This window comes from Phycodurus eques, chromosome 10 (assembly GCF_024500275.1).
Source record: "Phycodurus eques isolate BA_2022a chromosome 10, UOR_Pequ_1.1, whole genome shotgun sequence".
Lineage (NCBI taxonomy): Eukaryota > Metazoa > Chordata > Actinopteri > Syngnathiformes > Syngnathidae > Phycodurus > Phycodurus eques.
The window spans coordinates 15,965,228-15,986,761 of record NC_084534.1 but is presented as its reverse complement, the minus strand read 5'-3'; the positions used below and the strand labels follow the sequence as shown (position 1 = coordinate 15,986,761).

At 42.8% G+C, this 21,534-nt stretch overlaps 1 protein-coding gene across 1 annotated transcript; it reads right to left on the bottom strand.

Annotated features, from left to right (window-relative positions):
• Positions 1–11,996: 11,996 nt before the first annotated feature.
• LOC133408840 (neurogenic differentiation factor 4-like) lies at positions 11,997–15,242 on the bottom strand. The gene is made up of 2 exons (XM_061688129.1): positions 15,132–15,242; positions 11,997–13,858 (listed from the first exon to the last, which is right to left on the bottom strand). The coding sequence occupies exon 2, from the start codon at positions 13,851–13,853 to the stop codon at positions 12,873–12,875; it is 981 nt and encodes a 326-aa protein (XP_061544113.1). The 5' UTR covers positions 13,854–13,858; positions 15,132–15,242; the 3' UTR covers positions 11,997–12,872.
• Between the last annotated feature and the right edge of the window lie 6,292 nt (positions 15,243–21,534).

The window sequence follows — 21,534 nt, the reverse complement described above, 5'->3', positions numbered from 1 at the left end:
ATTCAGTGTGTTAGTGTGTGTGTGTGTGTGTGTGTATGTGTCACGTCTCAGAGACAGCAGGTCACACTTGCTGCATTCTAATTTTAGCTGCAATCGTTAGCGGCGAGTCCGCAAGAGGCCCGCCAGTGTTTCATAAAGTCGTCATTGGGTTACAAATGTGTCAACACCTTTAGGTCAAAGGCAGATATGAGCAAACTATTAAACACTCGGCCTGAGATTGGCTGGCGACCATTGCAGGGCATACCCTGCCTCTGTGTCCAAAGTCACCCACGGCCCTAATGAGGACGAGCGCTATAGAAAATGGATGGATGGATATTTAACACTCAGATCCTGCCACCTCTTTCACATAAAAAAAAAAAAAAAGTTTAAATAAATCAACAGTTTGGAAACAAAACTCTCTTCATGGACTACAGTCTAGTCTGGCACTGAGGCAACATTTCATACACACCAGCCACAGTTTGGTGTTGTAAATCTGTCACGTCAGGTGACTAACAGCGTGTTTGTCCTTTGGAGGCGGAGTGAGGCCAGTCCAGGTAGAATAGAGCAGCTGTTTACTGCACCTCAGAGGTCAATGGAGGTGTCGACTGGAATAATGATTGGGGATGACTGCTGAGCAACAACACCAGCCCCCCCCCCCTCCAAACACACACACAAAGGTTAGAAACTATAACTCATTATCTTTGTGAAGGCAGAATTTTAGCTACAGCTCTTTAATCGACCTTACTGCAAGGTGGAACTTCACCTTTATGGAGACATATTATGCTTTTTTTTTTTAACATTTTAAAAACATGCCTGTGTTTCTTAAAAGGTCTGTGCCATTCTTCTGTCAAACTATAAAGGATAAAGAATTACAGAAGACTCAACATCTTCTTGTTACACTCTGGTTCAAATCACTCACTCTCTCTTTTAAATGAAGCAATCCTGGTAATCGTGTTATCTAAAGGTAATCTGTGCTCACAATGCTTACCTTCTGGCTTTGACATGATGGCACATGACTGACGTGATTTTTGTAGTCCAGTATGACAGTGGCACATCTCGGAGTCTAGCTCCCAAAGAATGGGTGGAAAAAACTTGATGTGAGAGCAGTTATTATGTCAATTGTAATTGACATAATAAACAAAACAAATTGCACAATGCTTCGGTCCGGACACATTTTCAGATATAGGCACATAACGTTTACCCTTGACAAGTAGACGCGCACTCAAGTATGAGGGGCCGTTCGGGACATTATTCAGGATTAGCTCTCACATTTACTATTCAAATGCTCTCACACACACACAAACTACTGAAAGGCTCTCATAAAAACTAGTCCAACCCGCTCATGAACACTTGTCAAATGCTCTTATAAATACTTGTCAAAAACGGGCGCTCACGCACGCATTTCATTCACGCTCACGCACGCATGTAAATCACATTCACGCCTGCATGTCAATCACGCTCACGCACACGTCGAGTATGCTCACATGTGAATAGTGTAACTTAATTTAGTTAGGTAGTGCAATTCAAAAAGTGAAACTCATATTATAGAGATGCATTGCACACACTCAGAGTGCAATATTTCATATTTAAAATATATATATATGTATAATTTGGATGATTATAGCTCATAACAAATTAAAAACCCAAATTCCCCGTATTAAATATCATGTGAAAAGAAATAATTAATGAATCCAAGAAGTAAAGGGATTTTTAATGTAGAAATTAGGCAGGAATTTGCCATCCTGTCTGCAACGAACTGTGTACATTTCAGAATGTAATGCAGCAGTGTTCAAACTCTGGCTTGAGTCCATGAGTAAACACACGTTCATTTGCCCTGTAGTCCAAAGGCACAGATATTTGACAGCACCCGCTTTCGGTTAATGGCGCCGAGGTCTTAGGAGACGAGCCAGCCTAGCCCTGCGTCACACACGACGCGGCTTCTGATTGACCAATCAATGTGTCATATCCTACAGCACTTACAAATTAAAAGCAGACATATTAAATCAATGAGGAAAAGCGTTATTGTAACACAATAATCAACAAGTATATGTATATAAATATATGTATATACTATACAGTGACATGTGTGTGTGAATGTGATTGACATGCATGTGGGAGCGTCAGTGACATGCGTGCGTCAGCGCCAGTGACATGCACGCGGGAACATGATTGACGTGTGCGTGAGTGTCAGTGACATGATTGCGTGAACGTTATTGACTAGTGCGTACGAGAGCATTTGACTCGTGTTTATAAGAGTATTTGATAAGTGTTCATGAGTGTGTTTGACTGGCGTTCATGAGAGCCTTTCAGTAGTTTGCGTATGTGAGAGCATTTGAATAGTAAGGGTGAGAGCTATTGCTGAATAATGTCCCTAACGGCCCCTCATACTCAAGAGACCTAAATATTTGAAAAAGTCAATTTACCATATTATGTCCCCTTTAATACATTTTGCGTGCTCCAATTACTTTGATTTGATGCCAAATGTTAAACATGTCCAAAGAATAGGGTTTTGTTTACCTAGTATGCACTTTATCTGCATGTCGACCGAAACGTTTGACATTGTGCTTTTGAAAATGTGCCTTAATCAATCCTCCTACGTCTGACAAAAGGTGCCTTTCATATTTAAGCGTATACTCTCTGTGTTTATCTCTCCTTTCCTCCTCCCTGCATACATTCCTTCACTGGTCAGGGGTCAGACCTGATTTTTGCACAAAACTCGGGAGTTTCATCAAAGAGCAAGTTTCAGGGCCAGTGTGACTTTCATATATTCTTCTATGTGTTCACTTGTTCAATAATTGGGCCATTTGGTCTTTTTTGCCTCTCGATTCATTTTAAGGTGATCAAAGGCGCAATTGAGTGTGTTGTGGTTGGTTAAGTATTATCAGGCAACATCTAACGTGCATTCCTCAATGAGGCGCCAAGTCTGAAACTTAAAGCAATTGAAATATCCTCTTTCAGTGGAATGAATGAATGTACAGTTGTGTTCAGAATAATAGCGCTGAGTAAAAAAATGATGAGGAATTGTGGAATGTAGTCCAATCTTCCTGAGCCAGAATTGTAGTTCCCAGGTAGCCAAGTAGCAGCTCTACAACAGAAAAAGAGAGTGGCCACTGGGTCGATAAACATATGTATATATATATATATATATATATATATATATTCTTTGGATCCTGTCATCTTGTTGCAGCTTTTTTTAGATCTTTTGTCTAACTTGTCTATTTTGTCGGGACAGATTCTGTTTAAGTGATTTCTTGATTGAACAGGTCTGGAGGTAATCAGGCTTGGGTGTGGTCAGATCTATGAAAATTAACCAATAATTGTGATTAGCCACAATTAAGTCATGATTTAACAAGACGGGAAATTACTTTTTCGCATAGGGCCGGGTAACTGAATATTATTTTTGTTCTTAATAAATGAAATCACCATTTAAAAACAGCATTTAAGTTCACTTGAGTTATATTTGTCTGATATTTACATTTGTTTGATGATCTTAAACATTAAAGTGGGGAAACTATGCAAAAATATAGAAGGGGGACCAATACTTTTTCACGGCACTGTATATAATGGGATGTCTTTGACTGACCACTAATCACACTGTATATTTTTGTTTTGACAAGTTTTCTTTTATGCAATTAATGTATCTGTAATTCTATATCAGTCCCGTAAATACAACTCATTAGACTAACTTTGTCAATAAATACCTTTAAAAAAAATCCCAATTTTAAAAAAAGCAGTAGGCCTATTTGAGTAATAGCCAGCCGTAGAGTGAGTACATACATAATATGGGATCACTGATGTTGGTTTAGTATCGCTTTTCTATTTTGTTCCAAATGTGTTTGATAAGGTTGAGTTCAGGGCTCTCGAGTTCTTCCGCACAAAACACACCGTACTTATGGAATTTGCTTTGTGCACTTGCACATGATCATGCTGGAACAGAAAAAGGCTTTTGCCAAACTCTTCCCACACAACCGCTCACAAGGTAAATATTTAAGAGTTGTTGATACTTCCGAGTACAGCTGCTTTTCTTCTGTCACTGCGCATAGCCTCAGACATGGGCTAAATATTCTAGTAAGGTTCCACCTTTAAATGCTGATGCACTCAAAATTGCAAAGCGCTCTCAGCATCTCTGTCACTCTTCGAAATTGAGTTTGTCATGCAGTGAGACACACTCAGTGAAGTGCTGGCTGCAAACGCAGAGGAATTTAATTTGGACGGTGGTGAGATGAACGCAGTCACACAAATCAAACACGATACTGCAACACTGCAACTGTACCTACATTCCTCCCCATTACCAGTTAAGGTGTAAAATCTGATCAGATGTCATTTATGTGTTTACAAGTGATGTTTTGGACATATATGGGATTATTGAGTGGACGTGCAGGAGCCAAGGGCCGAGACTGACATATGGCACAATGTTGAGTAAATGTCAGTCTAATTCTGATAGGATCAAATATCAGTTTAGGAGACAGCTCAACTCCCTTATGTGTTACACAACTCTCACTGAATGAGTTAGATTATATGTGAACAACCTAATGATCTTTAGTGCTTTATGGCAGCAAACAGTGATGTCCACTTATGTTTTAAAGTAACAGTACATTGGCATTGTACATGAAAACAACATTCATTTATCATTGTCATGACACAAAATAATGAGTGGACCAACCTTAGCACCGTTCATTTACACCAGTGTTGCTGCTCATATAAATTATTTATACAGTACTATTGATCCTATTAACTATCCTATTATGTCCACGCGATGTTGCAGAGGCGTGTCAACCAGGACAACCCTATAATATCCAAAGCCTTTCGGAACTCCGGGCAAATCTCATCCACCCCCGGGGCCTTGCCACCGAGGAACTTTTTCACCACCTCGGTGACCTCAACCCCAGAGATAGGAGAGCCCGCCTCAGAGACCCCAGACTCTGCTTCCTCATGGGAAGGCGTGTCGGTGGAATTGAGGGGTATCTTCGAAGTATTCTCACAACGTCCCGAGTCGATTGTCAGCAGCGCCCCATCCCCACTATACACAGTGTTGATGGTGCACTGCTTCCCCCTCCTGAGACGTCGGATGGTGTACCAGAATTTCCTCGAAGCCGTCCGGAAGTCGTTCTCCATGGCCTCACCGAACTTCTCCCACGCCCGAGTGTTTGCTTCGGCGACCACCAAAGCTGCATTCCGCTTGGCCAGCCGGTACCCATCGGCTGCCTCAGGAGTCCCACAGGCCAAAAAGGCCCGATAGGACTCCTTCAGCTTGACGGCATCCCTCACCACTGGTGTCCACCAATGGGTTCGGGGATTGCAACCACGACAGGCGCCGGCTACCTTACGGCCACAGCTCTGGTTGGCCGTCTCGGCAATAGAGGGGTCCACTCGGACTCAATGTCTCCTGCCTCCCCCGAGACGCGGGTGAAGTTCTGCCGGAGGTGGGAGTTGTAACTCCTTCTGACAGGGGATTCTGCAAGACGTTCCCAGCAGACCCTCACAATACGTTTGGGCCTGCCACGTCGGACCGGCATCTTCCCCCGCCATCGGAGCCAACTCACCACCAGGTGGTGATCAGTTGACAGCTCCGCCCCTCTCTTCACCCGAGTGTCCAAGACATGGGGCCGCAGGTCCGATGACACGACCACAAAGTCGATCATCGAACGGCGACCTAGGGTGTCCTGGTGCCAAGTGCACGTGTGGACACCCTTATGCTTGAACATGGTGTTTGTTATGGACAATCGATGGTGAGCACTGAAGTCTAATTACAGAACACCGTTCGGTTTCTGATCGGGAAGCTTCTGTAGCCGGGGATCGAATCGCCAAGGTCCCTGCCTTTGGCCACCGCCCAGATCACACGGCACCCGACCCTTATGGCCCCTCCCACAGGTGGTGAGCTCATGGGAAGGGGGACCCACATTACCCTTTCGGGCTGTGCACCATTGGTGCAGGCCCGGCCACCAGGCGCTCGCCTTCGAGCCCCACCTCCAGCCCTGGCTCCAAAGGGGGGCCCCGGTGACCCGCGTCCGGGCAAGGGAAACCTAGATCCATTCAATGTATTCTTCATAGGGGTTTTGCGGCACTCCGCTGTATTCTTTATCGGAGCTGAGTTCTGTATACATTGCGAAATTAGAAAAAAAGAAGAAAACTAAAATTAGGATGGCACTATGTCGAGGTCCTTATTTGGATCATTTGGAATTATTGATTCTTTTTTGGCTAAGCCACCCCTTCAAAAATATCTTGATCAGATAGCTTTATGTGACGCTGCTGAGAAAGAAACAAATGCTGAATAAAACATTGCCTCCTTCGCCAAGTTTTCCAACTACAAAACTGGAAGGAGAGCCTGGGAGCAAAACGACCCAATTATTCGTTCACGTTGCTTTAACTCTCTGGTTTATTTTTATTTCATTTGCATGACACACGAGCACCTTCTGTCAACATGCCACAGAGGGGTTAGGCTAGGGGACAGCGGCAAGGGCGACAAAGTGGAGCAGTGAGCACGTTTCAGCAGGGGGATACTCTTACATGCAAACACTTCTATCCACGCCCCCCTTCAATACTCCACCTTCCACCGTACCCCTTCCCCCACTCCCTCACTTACTCAGAGCGCTGCACTCTTCTTTCAAACGCTCCTCTTTCTCTCCTCCGCAATAAAACTTTCACAAGATGGCTGATCATCACATCTGGCCGAGGAGTGCATATGGCTCGTCAGCGTTTATACACTCGTGCATGCTGCTCCGTGTGTGGGGCCTTTTGAACTCGAGTAACAGCTTATGCAAGCTAGGAAGCCCAACCAACGACCACGAGACACAAGCGGGGCTGCTACATTTTTCAGGACGCTCAGTTGACATCATTTGTGACTGAGTTGGAATTCGGAGCACTTCATGTTCAGAGAAGGTTGTTTGAGGCCACTTGTTTTCGTCCTGCACCGTAACAGCCTACTTTAACGGTGCATGCTTATTTATTGAAATATCTGTACTGGATATATATTTAAAAAATATCTGTACTGGATATATATATATAAAAAAATGGATGGATGGATCCTTATTATTGCATCGTCATTTTCCATCCATCCATCCCTTTTTCTATACCGCTCATCCTGCAGAGTTGTGTGTGAACTAGAGCCATATATAATGCTCATTTCATGTCAAATAATTTTTCCCTATTTAATTCAGCTATTAAACACAACCAAAGTGTAGTGCAATACAGTCTTTTTATTCATGACTCTAATACTGGAATAAGTCTGTGATTATCAGGCATCAAGCAATTAATCCACCATTTATTTCCAATGGTGCCAGGTTTGTTTCTGGCTCCGCTTTAGTGTGCATGCATTGCTGCTTTTGTTCTCCACTAACCGTGTGCACATCCAGGATAAAAGCACACATCGCATTCCTCTTTCCTATTAGGCCGAGGTCCTCAGTTCTCACTTTGAAGATTTAATCAGGCAGATTTCCTTGATTAATCCTCTCTACATGCCCTTCCACGGTACATAATCACAGAGTTTGATATGAACCCTGCTTGGATGCACACTTTTGATTGAGCACATAATTAGCCTGAATATTCACATCCACACACACTCCATCCACCAGTTTGCATGTAATTAGGTTAATTCGATTCCTCCATCTTCTCCCCCTCTGCTGGCATCTGCACACCTCAACAAATGTGCACTAACACATATGACGGAAAATTTCGCACACTGCAGAGACTATAGTGACTTAATCAGAATATATAAATATATATACTTTTTTTTCTTGGTTATAACCTGAACGGGAATGAAAGAACATGATTGTAACGCCATGTTTCGTTATCAGACAGGCAGGCCAAGGCGTCACATTGTTAAAGGCTGACATCTAGTGGGAAAATTGTCCAATTTCAGCCCACCAATTTCACATCAGTAATGTGACCAGTTAAACACTTAGCGGCGCTGTAAATCCCCAGCTATTTCTCAAATCCACTTAATGGCCGTAAAAGTATATTAGTGCAGTGTTTCACAACCTGGTCACTTATTTCACACCAGAAAACAAAAATGGAATGAAAAGTATATACTGTATACTGAAACGATGACGATAACGTGTCTATTTACTCACAAATTTACTTATACTTAGTGTGAACCTTTCTGCCTGTTTCGTTGAATTCAAAGCTATTATTCTGTAGTGTGAATGGAAATAAGTAGACACACGTTAAGTAACCCTTCTGCCATCGTGGAAAAGCATTTAATATAGACACATATCGACAAACAGCCATTTGCACTCACATTCACACCTACGGACAATTTAGAGTCTTCAATTAACCTACCGTGCATGTTTTTGTGATGTTGGAGGAAACCGGAGTACCCGGAGAAAACCCTCGCAAATTCCACACAGGCGAGGCTGGATTCGAACCCGGGACCTCAGAACTGTGAGGCAGACGTGGTAACCAACAATTTGTTTTCTGAAATGTAAAAGTGTTTCACAATTTGTTATATTGTTTTGCACTTCCAGGCCACTGTACAAAGGGAGCGGACCACTGAAATCCTACCATACGTAATATAATAATGACTAACAAAGAGTTTTCCCCTTTATTGACGCAAAAAAACAAACAAACAAAAAAACAAGTACATTAGGAAAATCTTGTGATTTAATGACGTTGAAAAAGAAAATCATTTTCCAAAACAACCTCATATTTCTCAATAAAATTTTGCCTCAGTTTGTCATCGACATGTGTGCACAATCACTGATCACAGTGATTGTATTCTAAGGCACAAAACATTAAGTCACAGGTATTTGGAACTGAAAATGTAGTATTCAACTGATGAAAACCTAGAAATTATTACCACTCTATTTTCTACATGAGCACAGTAATTGTCGAAATTATCTTCAGTCCCAACCACCACCATGTCTTTTTTCACTTTCAAATTCATCGTAAATCATGCTTTGTCCCTCGCAAAGGTTTTGAGCGCGTACACCGGCCACATTCAGTTTATATAATGAAGTGTCCAGTGAATGTGTCTTGGAGAAATGAAAGCTCCTTCTACAGTGTTGTCCAAACTAAAAGAGCAGCAGCTTCCAGCGAAGCCTCGTCCACATCAGAGTGCAGTTTCAGAGGACACAGGGTCAAACGGGGTCAGGTCAGCAGCAATCCTTCGATTGATCCTTCAACTGCAAACATTCCTGTGGGCTTTGGCCATCTTTCAATATTCACAGACAGGAATATCCTTCATGTCCGCTGTCACATGTGTTTCTCACAGAGATGCTTAGGTTTTGTTATTCATCATGCGCCACACACTTAGTTTGCCTGGTCAGTATAGTGCAAATACACTGCAAATACTCACCCAGGCTTATCCTAATCCCTGAGAAAACAAGGCGATAGGTTTTTCCCTACTCAGATCAAGCATGGGATGTTCATCAGGATTATCATCTGTAATGTAACCGCCAACATCATATTTGGCTCACAACATATTTAGCTGGTGTGCTTTGCGAACATCACAGTCACGAGTGTTGACATATTCATAGGCAAGCATATTGGGGATATTGAGAGGCAAAGTGTGATGGGGCCGCTGTTGACCGTGATTCCTTTCAGACTAGTCCCACCAATGAGCTCTGACCCGCACTGACCTTGTCACCCCTGGCTACGTGACCTCTCAGTGGGTGGCCTCCACACTGACCGGCATGATGAAGCATAAATCACCACAACTGGATGCTCTCAGATCTATAGATCTATCTATAGATAAATAAACAGATAAAGAGATAGGTAGGTAGGTAGGCAGACAGACAGACCGACAGAAAGAAAGACAAACAGGCAGGGAGTATTATTGTAAAACTGGAGACCAGTCTTGGACTGGCTGGACTCTGCATTTTCCATTAAGACTGGTCAAGACTAGCACTGATGTGCTATTCTTCAACTTGCTTAATGGGACATGAAGGAGAAGCACTTGGTAAAACAATAAACACTTTCAATTCATGTGTTACTATTCCACCCCCCCAATGACTGCAACCTTCAGACCACTGCAGACACCGTGAAATGGTAAAACGCATGACACGTTATGTATATAAACAGTGGTGAATATAATGATGTCATTAATACACTAATTAAAAAAATGTTGAGGTATTGGGCTCTGGGGTGAAGTTTCAGGATGAATCTAAAATTAACTATAACCTTTAGAGGTGAACTTGATTTGACCTTGCACATGTCCAAAGGTTCAGTGTTTCATTCATTTTTGCACAACTCTCCGTTCTCTAACAAGAAGGACCAATAAATTTCCTGGTCCAATTAGAATTGGTATTTAACAGGATGTTCTCAGAGGGAGGTGTCCACTGAGCTTAATGTGTAACAGAATGTCTTCAGCGGGTTGCAACAGAGAGACTGGAAGAGTTACAGAAAGGCATGGATGTATAAATATAATAAAAACTTAAGATGCAGTGGACTGAAATGGTAAAAAAACAAAAAATAAAACACATTCCTTATCTACTGTAGAGCTTCACCAAAATGTGATTGGTTCTTCTTATCATACGCCCCCCTCCCCCAACAGATTTTAATGGAATTTTGTTTTGCATTTTTTTTGTGTAATCCTGCTACCTGTTAGCTTGTGTCCTGTTATTTAATGTTTAAAAGCAAAAATTACTATAGTGAAAAGGGGTCATCATAAAAGCAAAGCTCGGGTTGAGCCAAAAGTTTTTTTGCACAGTACTGTAGCTAGATGGATGAATGGACGAGTGGATGGATATACTGTATAGATAAATACAAATGTGCTTGTCAAGCTGCAGTTGTGGATTACTCCATCCTGGTGTTTGTGAAAAGCGATGGATGGATGGATGGATGGATGGATGGATGGATGGATGGATGGATGGGTAGGTAGGTAGATTGGTAGATAGATACTGTCCATAGATATACAACCCCAATTCCAATGAAGTTGGGACGTTGTCTTAAACATAAATAAAAACAGAATACAATACTCTGCAAATCATGTTCAACCTATATTTAATTGAATACACTACAAAGACAAGCTATTTAATGTTCAAACTGATAAACGTGATTGTTTTTAGCAAATAATCATCAACTTAAAATTTTATGGCTGCAACACGTTGCAAAAAAGCTGGGACAGGTGGCAAAAAAGACTGAGAAAGTTGAGGAATGCTCATCAAACACCTGTTTGGAACATCCCACAGGTGAACAAGCTAATTGGGAACAGGTGGGTGCCATGATTGGGTATTAAAGGAGCTTCCCTGAATTGCTCAGTCAAAAGATGGGGTGAGGTTCACCTCTGTGTGAACAAGTGCGTGAGAAAATAGTCGAACAGTCGTTATGGACAATGTTCCTCAACGTACAATTGCAAGGAATTTAGGGATTTCCTCATCTACGGCTCATAATATCATCAAAAGGTTCAGAGAATCTGGAGAAATCACTGCATGTAAGCGGCAAGGCCAAAAACCAACATTGAATCCCCATGACCTTTGATCCCTCAGGCGGCACTGCATAAAAAAAACGACATCAATGTGGAAAGGATATGGCATGCCAATGGCATGGGTAACTTACACATCTGTGAAGGCACCATTAATGCTGAAAGGTACATACAGGTTTTGGAGAAACATATGCTGCCATCCAAGCACCGTCATTTTCATGGACGCCCCTGCTTATTTCAGCAAGACAATGCCAAACCACATTCTGCACGTGTTACAACAGACCTGTCTCCCATTGAAAATGTGTGGCGCGTTATGAAGCGTAAAATACGACAACGGAGACCCAGGACTGTTGAACAGCTGAAGCTGTACATCAAGCAAGAATGGGAAAGAATTCCACCTACAAAGCTTCAACAATTAGTGCCCTCAGTTCCCAAACGTTGATTGAATGTTGTTCAAAGAAAAGGTGATGTAACACAGTAGTAAACATGACCCTGTCCCAGCTTTTTTGGAACGTGTTGGAGCCATAAAATCTAAGTTAATGATTATTTGCTAAAAACAATAAAGTTTATCAGTTTGCACATTAAATATCGTGTCTTTGTAGTGTATTCAATTAAATACAGGTTGAACATGATTTGCAAATCATTGTATTCTGTTTTTATTTATGTTTAACACAACGTCCCAACTTCATTGGAATTGGGGTTGTACATAAATCATGTGCGTGTCAAATTGCAGTGGAAGATCATTCCATCCTGGGCTTTGTGAAGAAGGAAGTGGAAACTTAAGCCATAATCACACATTTATATCTTTCAATCCTACATTGTGCATCAGCTGTTTCATTAAAAGATAGCTGAAGGATTAATGCGGATAAACCACGAAATCTGTTAAAAAAGAAAAACAAGTGAAATGAAGTCAGCAAGGAAGCCCCGGGCTGTTGAACACTGTAAGCATCAGTTGACCATTCATCTTTAATGTCAATATCCAAAAGAAACAAATGCAAGTCAAAAAGCATCATGTTATGGAAAAAATATCCATATTAAAACCATTGCTAACCTGAGAGTAATTTATTTCTCGTGAACCCCTTATTCATTTTCCTCATCATATTCTTTGTTTTGTTTTGTCTTTGTTTCCACCAAAGATTTACTACAGCGCTACAAAAAGGAATGCTTCCAGACTTTAAAAATGAGGTAACGCACAACAAAGAAAACTACGCACGAAATGGAAAAGAATGAGACCCCAAATACAAAACAGACCATAAAAACACATATACATCAAATTGAATATTGTGTGTATTAAATTAGACAATAAATAAAAATACATTTATGTAGACTATTTGTTGCTACCAAAAAAAAAAAAAAGAAGTGCTTTTATTTATAGGACATTGCAGACGATCCATCATGAGAATTCCCATTGGGATCCATTTGGTAATCAGTTTGGAAAGAATTATGCAACTTATGTCAAGTATTTTCTACCGTTATTCAGCTAGTCTATTGTGCGCCTGATCAAATTGTTTTAGCGGTTTGCAGGAAGATTTTGCTAGTCTCTGTAGACCGGGGTCATCTGTCGGGGGGTCATGTGAGGTGGATGGTAGGAGTCATATGACGCCTGTACGCCGTAGCCGGTCTGAGGCTGGTACAGGCCGTGGTCCACAGAGGACGGGGAGTAGTGCGACGGGGCTAAGTAGTGAGGTGACGGCTCCTGTTTGCTGACCAGGTTGCTGCTGATGCTCAGGGGTGGAGTAGGCGGCCCCTCGTAGGGGGGCGTCCCCACGCCGCCTGTGTTATACTCATTTGGCGAGTGGCTCTCGTACGCCCCTCCTTTCAGGGCCTTCATGTGGAGCAGGTGAGCAGAGTCAAAGCTGCCGTAGGGCGGACTCGGCAGGCCCGGGGAGGAGTAGCTCGCCACGCCACCAAGAGGAACAGGCGGCGGCCGGACTCTGTCGTCAGGTCTCCCGCAGACGCCGGGCGCCGGGCCCAGCTGCAGACACCCGGTGACGAGGTTGGTGGTGGGTTGCGAAAGGCCCTTGCAAAGGGTCTCCATGAAAACTCTGCTTTCCATGGAAAGACCCCCCTCCAGGGCAGCCGAGAGAGCGCAGATGTAGTTACGGGCTAGACGCAAGGTCTCGATTTTGGACAGTTTTTGGGTTTTTGAGTGACAGGGCATGATGCTGCGCAGGTTCTCCAGAGCGTCGTTCAGGCCGTGCATGCGTGAGCGCTCCCTGGCGTTGGCCTTGACGCGCCGGGCACGGAAGCGCTCCTGCCTGGCCTTGGTCACCCGCTTCCTCTTGGATCCGCATTGTTTGGATTCGTTGTCACCCTCCTGGCCTCCTTCTTCTTCTTCCTCGTCTTCCTCGACCTCCTCGCTGCCCTCCTGCTGATGGTTAATGCCGCGTGCTTCGCAGCGGTGTGAGGTCAAAGGTGCGTTGCCGTCGGGTGAGCTCACGTCACCCTCCATCCACTGCGCGGGGCTGACGTCCTCCTCTGCCTCCCCTTGTCTCGCGTAGGGCTTAATCATCATCGTCTCTGCAAACACCACAGAATCATCCAACGTGAGCGGTAAAACAATACTTAGTAAAACACATTCACTTGATTGTAGAATCTGATGAGCTGTATTGAGAATGTATCGAAGGTAATGACATTGAGTTTTGAGCAACGTGAGAGATGTATTAACATAACAGACCTGTGCCGCTTATGAAGGGGAAGTGCAGCTCCACAGTATTGTAAAATCTACTACCACAACAATAACCATACAGTATATTTTGTTTTAATACCTACAAAACAGACCATTATTATCCTTATAAAGGCAGTGTCTTTTTTTCTTCTCTTTTTTTAAAGGCTTGTGGTCTCATGTTTTTGTGGTGGCTGGTCAGATTAACATTGGGATTCTGCCTTTTTTTTTTTTTTTTTTTTTTTTGCATAATATGGTACTTTTGACCATTTAATTTTTTTTATGGAGGGTGCTACCAGCGTGTTTAATCATTCAAGTAGTAGTTACAACAGACCTTTTTCTTCCATTACTGCAATGTCCCTAAGATGAGGAAAGACAGAATCACATACTGTATGTACAACTCTGACAATTTTGATCGATCATAACAATCTAAAACATTGTTGTTGTTTTTTAAATAACAAAACTACTTTATATTAATGCAAATGCTTTAGCTGGCTGTTTGATAAGGATTGTAGCTTTTCATATATATATCTTTCAGCACTGGACAGTTCTTCTGATGTGTCACAGTTGCTTTTTACATGCAGAAAGGAAACGTCTTGGGTTTCCTTTTCATCTATCCATCTGCGCAATCCTATTCCTTGTCTCTCTCCCTCACTTGGTTGTAATCCCAGTCAATGTCTGAACTGGTAAAGCCCCGGGAAGATAAAGTCACTGACAGGTTGCGACTCCAATCTGGGCCATCCAAGGATTTACTCCGCGGATGAAGCGGCGACCACGGGATTAAAATGGAACCCTGACGACCCCAGATCAGAGAACTCTGGGCGAATTGAAATGCATCTCCAAATGTAGAAATATTATTTCCCTCTGCGTTGCATGCTTCAGCTACCATTCGTTTAATAGCAGTTGAGGTATATCAAGCTTTTGTTTGAAAACGTACAATATTACATTATTTGATTTCCTGATAAGCCTCTTGGCTGTGTTGTTTAGTTTGTAGAGGTTACTGAAAATGGTCTCTTTCACAGTTGTCAGAAAAAAACTCATGAGTAACCGGTGAATTTGCCAATTCAACCTCATTCACGCTACAAAGTAAAAATGAAGAATAATGTCAAACACACATGAAACACATACCTGTACTCTGGAAGTTTGGCAGGTGAGTTTTCTTGTGTCCAACGGTCACACTTTGACTCGTCTGTCCATCAATCAGAGATGTGCGGCTGTGTGCCTCTGCAGAGCTGCAGCACAGTCTCAGTGAGGGTCAAACTGCAGGAGATCTGGCTTTAACCTCCACTGACAAGCTCCTCCTCCCTCCGCCCTCCATCCACCACCGACAGCCAAGTTGCGCGTGGCCGGCCCGTGGCTTGAGGCCCACACGGCGCCCCCGTGTGTGTGTGTGTGTTTGTGTGTGGGGAGACCCTTTGTTGCAATGAGGCAGCACGTTTGGGGAGACGCACTCAGCCGCCTGAGCTTAACTGTATGTGACAGCTTGAAGTTGCATGTGAGCAGGTGTTTGCTGCATCCCCTCTTGCAGCCTGCCGTCCCTCAGCAGTGGTCTGCTAAACTCTTGCACAAGTTCATCTCACCCAGGAGGCAACTCAGACCAGATGAGGTGTGCAATCCAATCAGCGGATCATATAGCAGCATTAGCATTAGCACCAGGGATGCACAAAGGATGAATAAACTCATTAAGAAAGGCTGATGACATCATGGGACTGACGATGGAGATGTTTGAATCAGGAACCAGAGATCACTGAACAAACTACTCTCCATCTTGGACAATCACTCACATCCTCTCCATGACGCTTTGCAGCAGCAACAGCACTCTTTCACAAAAAGTCAGCTTCACTGCCAGAAGCAGCGGTTCAGATCCGTTCTGTATTCACTTGTTTAATAATTCCCCACTGGCTGAAAAGAAAATACTTCTGGGCACTGTGCAATAATGTATACATTGTGCACATGTACTTCTAATATTATTCAATGTGCAATATCATACATGCATACAACGCATATTAACAGTTCCGTAGCACGCTAAATGCATGCCATGTGCATTTAATTCACTCAAAGGAGTTAGTCACCAAACTAGTGCATGTGCAAGTAACCAACCGGAAGCATCATGCAAATAAGTCACGCACAAATAAGTCATTAATAAAAGAAAAAACTTAATATGAGGAGTTTAAAAATACAGAGGCATTCCATGGTTGCCACTGGGTCATGAAACCTTAGCCAATGTGGCTTAATAATATAAAAATCTCCTAGCCGCATTTGTGTCGTTAGCCACAACATCACGTGTGTTTATGTGGCTAAACCTTTAGCCACACTTAGCCAGTCTTCGTCACTGGGAAGCGCTTTTTTCAGCTTTAACGATGCGCGCTCAATTAAAACTACCAAGTCATCAATCAGAAGAAGGGGGCTTCAGAAGAAGGGGGGGGGGGGGGGCTAACTATGTTTGCCTTGTACCCCCAAATGACTAGCTAGCTACGGACGGCCCTGCTTCGAGTCATTGCTGCCGCCGCTCGGCATGAAAACCACAGTGCAGCTTGTGCATTGATGAAGACGCCAGGGAGCTAGCTGTGAGAACTAATATGAATTCCAAGACACACTGACCATCAACACCATCAACAAACGTACATTGTGCTTCAATTCGGCGCCTAGCGCCATCGGGTCTTGTCTTCCCCGATGCGCTACTCCTCCATCGTTCACACACGGCAGAATGAGTGCACTCACTTTAACTTTTATCTTTTATATTTTGAGTTTTGACGCAGGCAATTTTGATTTGCCAGGGTGGCGAACGTGGGCGATATTCACTTCGGTTACAAGTAGCCATTGGCGAAGGGGCAGCGCGAACCCTGCATTCCGGTATTAAAATATCACGTAAGTCACATGAAAAACGTGCTTTGGTTGTGTAAGAGGTCAGAATCTGAACAACATGAGGACTGAGTCTTTCCCCCTTGATATTTTCCCTGACGAAAAGTGCAAGGTGTATAAAGTGCAAACCCAAAGTATGAGCTTTTCAGTCCCTGTCCATCTCCACCCTGGGATCCCAGCCTTTCCTAGTCCACACCTGCAGCCCGAGTTGGGAATAGCAATGTTGGGCCTACCGCCTCCCCTGGAGAGAACGTAGTTAGCTGAGACCTTGCATGTGCCCTCACTGAATTTACAAGGATGCTAAACTACATACATTTTATTGCATGCTGCATTTCGTGTGTGTTTTTTTTTTTTTTTAGGACTGCCCACTATTTTGGCCTACTTATTTTACACAACATATGTTCAAAAAGTGCTGCATTTGTTCATTCACAGGCCACTTTATTAGGTACACCGACACAATTTAAAAGCAACAATTGTGCCTTGACTGAGGTAATACTTTGTTATGACTGACACTGTCAGAGAGGCTTAGTGATGCCGTGACTTACAAGTGACTTGACTTACGACATTTTCGATATACGAACCGTGAACGTCGTTCAGCTTTTTGCTTTGACTTGCGAGCAAAAAACTGCTGTATGGTGGCAGTCAAGGAGTTATTTATTGCCACGCTAAATTGAAGCTTCCTGGCAAATTAAACAAGGATTACATGTTGTGTATTTAAAACAACCACATACACTGTAGCTTCACCATAGGAAAGTCCGGTTAGGCTAATGCTAACAAACAACGCAATATTGGTCTCAACAAAATTCTCCCCCAATGGCTGAGACTCGCTCGCTTAAAACCCAGTGGGTGGGTGCCAACCACGAAGTGGGCAGGTACTTGAATAATTAGTGACGATTCAAGTCACAAACACACAGCAATCTGATCCAGTTGTTTTGCAAGACTTATGCCATTTATTGCCTAACCACAAAGATATCAAACTTAAACCATGTCACAGACTCATTTTGACCTATAATATGCATAGAATAGTAGTAATATTGGGATTTTGATGGCATGGGACCTTTAAGCGATATTTGAATGCAGACAATGGAGCAACACAGGTAGACAGACAATAAAACAATATTCACGGGCATATTTTCTTTATCCTCTGTGAAGAACAACTAATATGACTGTGGCTTACTGAGGAGTGGCCGTCTCCATGTATATCTGTATGTCTGTGTTATACTGTCCCCAGGTGCCCAAGGCGCACACACCAGAAGGAGCAGTACAATGTCCATTGAATTTAAGCAAGGAATTTGGTAAAAACGGTTTAATGTATGTTTTTATGAAGTACAATATTAAAGAATGCTATTTTCTTATTCAAAAACACATTAGAAAATTGTGTTGTTGTTTTGTGAGGCTGGACACATTTCGATGGATAATGAAGTGTTTTAGTGAGCGTATGGCATCACATGACGTCCTTTAAGCGTTCATAATTTTCTGTATGTCTGAGACGCAGATGTTTGTCCATCCTCAGCTGGCGTCTCAGCATAAACACTTTGCCCGGAAGACATGATCTTGTCTTTCCAGGATGTGTGTGAGTTGGATGGCTAAAGTGGTTTTGGTGTTTAAAGTGGTATTTTTTCACAAGGACACATCAGACTTCACTCCAATAGACACAGACACACACACACACACACACACAAACTCCAACTCCCTCTGAATCCCATGTGCTTCAATGTGTGTAACTATGGAGGAAAGAGGCTTCTGTCCATCTGGTGTACTGGAAGTCCAATGAGAGAATTCACCTCCACACCCTGACGAGCGTATATGTGAGCGTGCATGTGTGTTCATTTGTGAATACGCCGGAGACTTGAGCTGATTGCATGTGAAGCCATGAACTTCCATCATAACAAATAATTTGCCCAGCAACCCAGATCAAGCAGTCTGCGTTGTTTTCCTGTGTCCAATGTGTATTTTATATTTAACTTGACAAGAGTATTTTGCTTTTTCTTTGTCTTTATGATGCATATTTTAAATGCCACCGCATGAAGTTTCAAGTAATTGCAAAGAGAAAAAGGAGATGATGACCATAGAAAAGGAATTTGTCACAGAGTGGGATAGCAGTAGACATCTTGTTGTGACTGTTCAGTATAATATGGATAAGTCAACAATAAATGGGCATCAATATTTAAACAAACCGAACAGAACGTATGACCCAAAGTCAGTTGTGTTAATTATAAAGTAATCCTCTCACTGCATGTTTCTTAATGTCTCAATCCCTCGTCCTCATAGTTGAAAGCAAGTTTTGTTCTTTTTATATTTTATAACCACAGTGGTACCTTGAGATAGACGAGCTAACAAATAGAGTCGGTATCCCAGTGTTTTAACTCTTTAAACAACGGGTATTTGAATACAAACCATGCAAAACATGTAAACAGATAATTCAACAATACTCACAGGCCGATATTCTTTATCCTCTCTGAAAAACAACCAATATTACTGCAATTTACTGAGGATCGTCTCCATGGATCTGTATGTCCGTATTATATGACCCCCGATGGCCAAGGTGCACACACCACAAGGAGCAGCACATGTCCATTGAAATGAAGCAGAAAATTGGTCCAAAACTGTATAATTCTTTACATTCTATTTAATTATGGCATTACAATAGTTAAGTACAATATTATAGAATGCTGTTTTTGTTATTAAAATTTTTTTTTTTTTTTTTTTCACAGGCTGAAACAGATCATTGACCTTTTACATTCATTTTAACGGGGAAAGAAGATTTGTGATGCAGGTGTTTTCAGTTACAGTATGAGCTTGGTCACGGAATGACTTAAACTCTCATCTCAAGGCACCTCTGTAGTAACATTTGAACTCTTTCACTCCCATACATATTTGAAACCATTCACTTTGTTACACCATTGTTTAGAAGTGTTATATATTACTTAAATCAACAATGTATGATCCAATGTGTTTAATACATCCAACTCAGCATAGACTGTTTCTGTGACTCTCCATATGTGTGCATTCACTTCAAAAAGTATAATATGCTAATACTTGTGACAATATGGCGAGTATACAAAAAGAAAAGTGCAGAGAATGAACGTTGCTGCGAGTTTCATGGTCCCCCGTCAACTTTTGAATTGACCCACATCCGTGCCACACTTGCCGTGCCTCCCTCCAGCCCAGCGTCGACCTGGGGGAGATTGGGGTGATGTTGACCATGTCCCCCCCGACTAACCACTTCATTGATGGACCCCACGACTGGATAAAATAGTCACCATAACCCCACCCCCTCGCCTCACTAAACCCCATTAACCCTTCTCTAAAGCCGCTGTTGGCCCCCCGTTGTGCATGCTCATTGGCTGACCGCCTTCAGGCGTCCCTTTTTCACGGGCCTATTGTCTGGGCCCGTAAGCAGCTTTGTTTCTGCATGTGCAGCTGGGCTAGCCCGCGCTGCCATTAGCCGCAACACGCTACACACAGAGCGGGATAATATAATTACAAAACAAAAGTCAGGTGGCTCACGAGATCTGCCAGGAGAAGCCAATTTGGGGGAGATGCAAGGACACGCTGGCGGGTGGCCAGCTATAATTCGATTATGAAGTTGTGTGAATGACAAAAGAAACAATTGAATCTTTTTTCCTTTATTTGCCCCACTGTGATTTAATTGAATTCCATTTGGGCTGCAAAAATGGCAGCGTGAAAAGAAAGAAGATTTACTCTTCCAATTTAGTGGTCACCCGCTCAGAAAATTCAATATTCTGCGGCAAAATTGCAGGAGGAATTGTGCCCCTCCAACACGTTGACTGCATGTGAGGCCCGGGGCAGATGAATGACTGAAGCTCAGAGTTTTGCTGCAAACCGACGGCTCTTGTGCTCTTATTGTGCATGAATGCACACAGACTAGTGGACAATGGGATCAGTGGCAGATCCATCTCCTGTAATGCTTTCTTTAAACACGGCTGCAAGTGTGTCCCCCTGTTCTGTCGGCAGACCAGAATCTATCCTGTTAGTCACCCTAGATGAGTGAAAAAGATTAAAATCAACCCCCATCCCAGCTGGACACACACACACACACACGCATAAACGGTGCAGATTTATAGACAGCTGATATGAGCAGGTTTAGCTGGTGACTACTGTTTGGAGCAGGTCAAGCATAACCGCATCGGTTAATATCTTTTTGTCCCTGTGGTCCGTACCGCAAAGACTGTTTTTTGGGGCTTTCGTATGAGACAATAAGCAATTGTGTCAAATGGACACATGCTTGTTCTACTCAAGGGTCGGTGTCAGTATTGTACCCACTCAGGGTGTGTAAATGGCCATTTTGTGCCCCATTAGGCACAGTTGGATCCGGCCCCTGCAAGAGCGCCACATTCTCATGCTCTGTGTATCTTGTCAGAAATCTTTCAGCACATATTCATAGATTGTTTATGTTTCATTTATGCACGTATGGACACAATTGTTAAGAAAACGATAATTGAATCAATCACAATTTATTTTGGACAATTGTATGGGAACAGTTTGGGAAGGCCATTTACAGTCCACTCACTCAGTGTACAAAGCAGGAGAAATCAAGGTCTGGTTAGATGAGTTTGATGTGGAAGAACCCGAGAGCCTTGACCTTTAATCCCATCAAACACATTTGATTTGGACTTGAACAGAGATTGGGAGCCAACATCAGAGA

What these genes read in the sequence shown, in the direction of transcription:
- LOC133408840 (XM_061688129.1), bottom strand. Translation starts at nt 13,853, where the DNA reads ATGATGATTAAGCCCTACGCGAGACAAGGGGAGGCAGAGGAGGACGTC.